The sequence below is a fragment of the Dunckerocampus dactyliophorus genome, chromosome 1 (genome assembly GCF_027744805.1).
Source record: "Dunckerocampus dactyliophorus isolate RoL2022-P2 chromosome 1, RoL_Ddac_1.1, whole genome shotgun sequence".
NCBI lineage: Eukaryota > Metazoa > Chordata > Actinopteri > Syngnathiformes > Syngnathidae > Dunckerocampus > Dunckerocampus dactyliophorus.
The window spans coordinates 40,743,063-40,750,259 of record NC_072819.1 but is presented as its reverse complement, the minus strand read 5'-3'; the positions used below and the strand labels follow the sequence as shown (position 1 = coordinate 40,750,259).

General features: G+C 41.2%; 1 protein-coding gene across 3 annotated transcripts in view; it reads right to left on the bottom strand.

Moving 5' to 3' along the window:
- Window positions 1–328: 328 nt before the first annotated feature.
- mitfb (melanocyte inducing transcription factor b) overlaps window positions 329–7,197 on the bottom strand; it is a 42,465-nt gene continuing 35,596 nt past the window's right edge. For all 3 annotated transcript variants that reach the window (XM_054778064.1, XM_054778150.1, XM_054778238.1), the window contains exon 10: window positions 329–4,297. In XM_054778064.1, coding sequence (XP_054634039.1) covers window positions 3,896–4,297 — 402 coding nt within the window. In that variant the 3' untranslated portion in view covers window positions 329–3,895. The remainder of the gene's footprint in view (window positions 4,298–7,197) is intronic.

Below are 7,197 nucleotides of genomic sequence, written 5' to 3'. Positions count from 1 at the left end.
GCCACGCATAGCCCACTCCCTGACGCTTGAAGAGCTGTGCTGGGCAATGACTTTTTAACTCTTTGTCTTGTGCTGCTCAACTTAAGTGGGAATTTGTAGAGCCCCGGTGAGCCCCGGTGAGCCCCGGCCAGACTGCAGCACTCACTTGCCGTACACTGATGGATGACGACAAGGGCCGCATTATCCAGTGCATGCCGGGTCTGCAGTTGCCCTTCCGGCACATGGACTGTGAGGACATCCCGCAGGCAGTGCCTCTGCCTGTGCAGTACTGGGATGTGTGTGTGTGATAAGACACTGTTCATCATGCATTGTGGGCACCACGTGGTTAATTTCTTCTTATTTGTTGTGGAACTTTTCCATGAGATGATTGAAGATGACGTCCTTTGGCGAGCGGACCATAAATGAACGGAAGAGCTTGTTTAGTGATGCTTCTGTCCTACAGTAGCCCTTTCACTTATGGAAAAACGTGCTCAATTAAAACAGTGAACGCAAAAAAACATTATGTTCCTACTGAAATATGTGTAATAATCATACATCAATCATACAATGAATATCCCAAACCTTTCAACCATTTCATGTTTTTATCCACACGGCGTTTGAGTTCAGTGTTAACCGTGTGCAGTAATGACGACAAACACTATGAGAGAACACATGACGGCTGAACCACGGCAACAAGCACACACTTGATTTTTTATTTCACATGTAAATGTGCCATAAACTTAAATGACAGAGGTTGGGGGGGGGGGTCTTCACGTCAAAAAGCGGATGTGGTTTCAGTCGAAGGATGTGTACAAGGCCACTTTTACGTCATCTTATTCTACCACACCACAACTGGATGTCAGATTGTGCTTTATGGTTTTATTTTGGCATAAGAACATACGCTACAATTTACAGAAACTGTCACATTCTGGCAGTCATCTGTTGGAATCACATTCAGGCTGGTGTGCCTCAAATTGGGATTATAAAAGTGTTTTGGGATTTGAAAAGCGTTCAACACTAAATAAATAACATAATATAAAATATGATGATGAACTAATACAGTATACTCTATGCTGAAAATGGATGTTTATCTGTGTTTAGTGGAAACTTTAGTGGAATCTACAATCTGACTTTGGCCAATCGGACGTTACAGCCAGGGAGAATTGATGGAACATTGACATGTGGACAACATGTAATACAAAATGTTTTACCCCCAAAATATGTAAAAATATACATTAAACAAGAATAGCTGAAGTTTTAATCAGTGGAAAATTAATGGTTGTTTTTCAGAGTTTGTACATTACATTGTCCATGATTATTCATTCAAACACGTCATTGGTTTATTCATTTTATCAAGCAACACCATGTACCGATAAAAAAAAGCTACACTTCCACGTCGGAGAGCCTTTTGGAGTTACAAAAGTGTCCTAAAGCAGCTTGACATTCTTCCTAAAGGAGGAAGCCCGAAACAACAGTAAAAAAAAAATCAGTCAGTATACATCAGCGAGGGTAACAGAAACCGAAACCACGACAAGGCACTTACATCATTTCAAAAAGATCCACTTTGAGTAGCACATCATGACATGGTCACCACGTGACTCCATACAGGCACAAGTGCTGAACACGGAGGCTGAGCTGTAGCGAGGCAGGTGAACAAAAGCGTGCTTATGCTCCAACTGCTGAAAAACAAAATGCACAACGTCCAACGCACCGCTGAGAATCAACCTTCCTGTATTGTAGATTGTGTTTGTTTGAAAAAACCAAAATACAATAGTTACGCAATGAGAATACGAAATAATACAAAAAAAATAGGATTTGATTTGCAGAGCTCATTCCAGTGTTTCTTTTTTTCATGCATGTCATTCAAACAGTCTCCTTACACTCCTTCATAAAATAATGTTTGCATAAAGGGGGTTGGTGTAGAAAACAAATATTTTGATCTAAGAAATATAAACCGAGGACTTCTAGTCATAGATTTTGACAGTACAATACACCGATTACGCCGCATAGCAGCAAACTTGCACCGTCGCTGATTGTCATATTACTGTAAAAAGCTCAAAGCCAGGGGTTTTCCTAGTGTGAGGTGGGCCTCCCCTGGGAAGCACCAGAAGACTTCAGGGGAAGTGCAGCAGCTTGTGAAAAATAAAGAAAAAAACTAAAAAAAAAAAAAAAAAAAAGCCCTGCTCAGCCAACTTTTTAGTTCCTGCAGTGACAGAACAAAGTCTAAAAACTCACAAAGTACACTCGAGGAAAATGCTCCAGTTGCATTATATTCTCAGTGTGCTGCACTTGCTAAGTCTGTTCTAAGCAATCTAATTGATCGTCAAGCAATTGCTTTGAAAATGCCTTTTAAATTCTTGCTTATTATTTTGTGTTCTTTATGATACATTTATGCATGGGTTAAAGGGACTGTATGCAGTATGAGTTCCCCAGCTGTCCAGAGGCTGCTCGTGTTTGAAAGTACTGCAAGCAACACGCTTGACGCTGGACGAAGGGGCCGGGGAGAGGGAAGTCCGGGCTTCCCTGCTTAGGCTGCTGCCTCCGCTACCTGACCTCGAATAAGCGGTAGAAGATGGATGGATGGATAGCTACTAACGCTGGCTATTATTGAATGAAAATTGTTGATTGCCACTCTGAGACGCTAACGTTTACTTTGTAATTGTGAAAAATATCGACTTTTTTGTACAGTTTGTTCTTATAAACCACTATTAGTAACATATTCTAGTCACTGGTGGTGTTTCAGTATATTTTTTGGTCTTCAGCCATCTGTAGAATACAGTCTCATTAGTGTCATAGTAAATAGGGAATCAAATAGGGAATCAAACCAAATTTCCAGTTTGGGCTGAAAAAGGCTCCATCTATCGAGTTACAGCTGTGAATCGGTTCTACAAACTTCATCTGTAGTACGTCAGTCACGTGCTTAAATCATATTTTTAGGATTATGCACATTGCTGTCAAGCGAAATGACTAAATTTATTTATTCCGGTAAGAAATGAAAGGGAAATCCAACATCCTCACAAGGTGACCGCTCTGCTCTGCATCCACGTGCATCATAAAGAATGCTATTTATTATATCCCACATTAGATAGCTGAGGTAGCTGGGGTTGAAGGCCGAATCAATATTTTGTCTCTCTTCCATTCTATTTCAACTGATCTTCATTACTCTTGGAGTCTATCGATTCACACTTTCCTTTTATTCATCGCTTGTCTGGAAGTGTGCTATTCCTTTCTAAAGCAGCACTGGACAGCTACAAGGCATCGCTGTGGAGAAACTCTGAAAAACTGGACTGATTTGCCACAACACCGAATAAAACTGCTTATACTTATGTTTATATATATATATATATATATAAATTAAGTTAAAGGGGGAATGTACGAACAAATTCCTTTAGATACATAAATACGCTTACACCTACAAGTGATTAATGTTTGTGCATAAAGAAGCTTCCATTGGCAGATGACTGACAACCACAGCGTGTGCATAGCGATACAAAACTGTCAATAAGGCATCTGCACGTTCAAGTTCTAAGACAGGAGGAGTGTAAAGCACTACAGTAATTAACAGATATTCCTTCTATTATTGCTAGTGATTCAAAAAGTGTTCTCGCCACACAAGATATATCTCACCATAATTGAACATTTCCCCTTGGAATCACCACAAACAACATCATTTAGCCCCTACCATACAATACATGTCTTTTCTTTTACATATAAAACTCTACATATGTAACTCATTCTCATAAAAGGTTTGATTAAAGCCAACAGACATTAACATCAGTCCTTCAACTCAAGCTTGAGGGCTTAAAAAGACAAAAAAATATCACAACAAAAGACGGCAAAAGATTAAAACCGTAGTGTAAACACAGACAGACAGAGAAGTGATGGGGTGAGAACCTCCAGCAGCCAGTAGGGGGTGCTAACAGACCTGATCATTCTCATCCATGCTTACACTGCTTTTACGACTGCTGTCCTTTGAGGCGTCTGGTGAGACTGATGAGAGCAAAGGGTCCCCCCCTTGCACCGGCGATATGTTGTCTTCCATGAGGATGTCGTTGAGTTTGGAGGCCTGCTTGCTGTGAACGCCGTAGTGCCCGTCTGAGAAATTGGGGTGGCCCTCGTTGAACTCCAAGGTGCCGGGGGGCTCAGGGGTACAGTCGGGGTGGTGCTGGTGATGCGGGTGGGGGTGGAGTGTGTACAGGTCCTGGTGACAGTCCTCCAGAAGGGGCTCCTGCTTGATGCTCCGGCCGCCGAGGTCAGCTGAGCAGAGTGCCGAGGACGCGAGGACCAGGCCGTGAGCTCGAGCCTGCATCTCTAACTCCTGCAGACCACACAGACAAGCATGTGTTCATTGTCAGTAGTCACCACAAAGCCTCACTGAACGGTCAGAAAAACATCTTTCATACGTATCGCTTTCTGAGAAGACGAATAAATGGTGATGCATCAAATTGTATGTACTGTATTAGAAAAGGGGATTATTAAAGTGTGGGCCTCCGCACTCAAAATAGATCCAGTAAGAAGGAAGAAAAGGCTCCTTTCATATATACAGGTGGTACTCGAGGTACGATGGAGTTCCTTTCCTATGACTGTGATGTAAATATAATTTTAGTGTAAGTCAGAACACCTACCCTAAACCATTCACACTGTCCACAGATTAATTAATTCAATAATTGAATGAAACAGTAAATACAAAAGAGAACAACTACTGGAAGGGGCGTTGCAAGGGAGGGAGAGACACGCTTATTTGGAGGAGGAAGTCTCACGAATGCTTAAGTTATCTCAACTGATTAGTTATCACTGTCCATTTCATAGGAGCAGATCATGCCACATGGTTCAAGTACCATCATTATCTTTCATGATGGTCGCGGGGTTTTAGCATCTCGGACTGGGCATGCAGCAAATGTTGATTTGTCCACTGACGTTTCACTTTCACATTCATTTTTTGTTTGATGTGCTGGCTAATACAGGTTAAAGTTACAAAGTTATCTAAAAAAAACAAAAACAAAAGTGACCTTGTCCGTCCTCAGTCTAGCGACGCGCGACTACATATGACTCCGCCTATATACTGTATATTCTCCCGCCACGCCAAGTAACGTTTGATTTTTATTTTTCTACAGTATAAATAATTTATGAGTGTGCACTTGTAACCATAAAATGTCATAAAAAACTTTTCTTTACAGAAACAGCATGTGTCAAACTCATGGCCAGGGTGCCAGATTTGGCCCGCCACATCATTTTATGTGGCCCGCCAAAAGCCTGGAAATAATGCGTGTGAAAAAAATCACTTCACCTTTCTTGCTAAATTGTAAAAACTTATTGAAGTTATTAAAAATAAATGAATTGTATATATCTTGGAACAAGCTATTCCAACCATACTTTTCTATCAAAAATAAATACTTGAGTATCTTGCTTGTCACCTTGACTTATGATTTTCAAAGCAAGTAATCCCTCATTTATTTTGGTTCATTGGTTCCACACACAACCGTGATAATTGAACTTCCGCAAAGTAGGATTCCTTATTTCTAAATGGAATATTTTTGTAGTTAGAGCATAGAAAATCAGTTTATTCCATCCAATCCATTCCATTCCATTTGTTTCCGCTTATCTGGATCTGGGTTGCGGGGGCAGCAGTCTCAGTAGGGAATTTCAGATTTCGTGGTCCCCGGCCACCTCTTCCAACTCCACCGGGAGGACACCAAGGCGTTCCCGGGCCAGCTGTGAGACATAATCCTTCCAGCGTGCCCGAGGTCTGCCCCGTGGCCTCCTACCGGCTGGGCATGCCCGGAACACCTCATTAGGGAGGCGTCCACGAGGCATCCGGACAAGAAATGGCTCCTCTCAATATGAGGGAGCAGCGGCTCTACTCTGAGCCCCTCCTTGATGGCCCAGCTCCTCACCCTATCTCCTAGGGTGATCCCGCCACCCTACGGAGAAAACTAACTTTGTCCGCTTGTATCCAAGACCCCGTTCTTTCGATCATAAGCAGGATTACTATTGCAACAACACATCATCAGTAGGGTAAAACTAACCTGTCTCATGACGGTCTAAACCCAGCTCACGTTCCCTTTTAGTGCAAAGATGTGACCGGCGCGTTTTAATACAAGAAGGAAGAGTCCCATGTAGTTTTTAATGCACCGGACTCTCAATGTGGTCATTAGAAAATCTGAATCTCGAAAACCTGTTTACAACCTTCTAAATACGGGTTTTAACATTATTACAGCCCTCTAGACAAGAAATAGCACTCGTGTAGTCACCTTAACACTTCTATTACCCAATATAGTCGACATAATAGAAGTAAATAAGCCATAAATAAGACTTGTGCTCGTGTCTGTTGCTATAAATGTGTTCCCTTGGGGAGCTGAGTGGTGGACAGACAGGAAGTGATATTGGGGGTTTAGAGTTGAGTTTTAGCATGGTGTGGAGTTACAACCACAAAAGTAGCCCGTGTTTTGATGAGGGATTATTGTTGCTGTTGTGTGATAATTCAAACGTGCAATAAAAGCTCCGGCGATCAAGTCTGGTGCTTGCGTGTCTCACCAAACATTACATTACTGACACCCAGCGACCAGTGCAGAACACTACATATCATTCACAGCGTTTTTGAATGTGTCTTCTGAAAGCTTTATATTCATATTTTAGTTCATTTAGCCATTTTTATGCTTGAAAATTTATTATTTTGGGAAAAAAATTGTAAAATTTGCTTCAATATGTATATTTTTGACTAATAATAGGCTATAGTCAACCACAAAACAGCATGATTTATTAAATAATCTAATTTTGAAAAACTGTTAATGGTAGTGATGTTTTCAAGACCAAAAACGTACAAAGTACAGTACATACTGTAGCATAATTTGTCTTACACTGTAGGTATGCTTGCATATATTTACAGCACTTTAATACAGTAATTTGTGGTTGTAAGGCTTGAAGAGGGATTTATTCTCTAGTTTTCAGTGTGGTACAGCGTAAAACCGTAACATATTAACCACTGTGCAAAATCTTCAAGTGAATGTAAATCGAAGATAAAGCTGTCAAGTTAAATGTAATGGAGTAGAAAGAATTGCTTTGCTAGACACATGATCTGACAATTCATGCAAGGTCCGCTGGCTTGATTCATCATATCTGGAAATCAGCTGCCGGAAACAAAGACAACAGGCCAGTAGACTCTGTCTGCAGATCTTAGGCCTTTGTCATGCTGAATTGTTAGCTTCATTGATGCTTCAT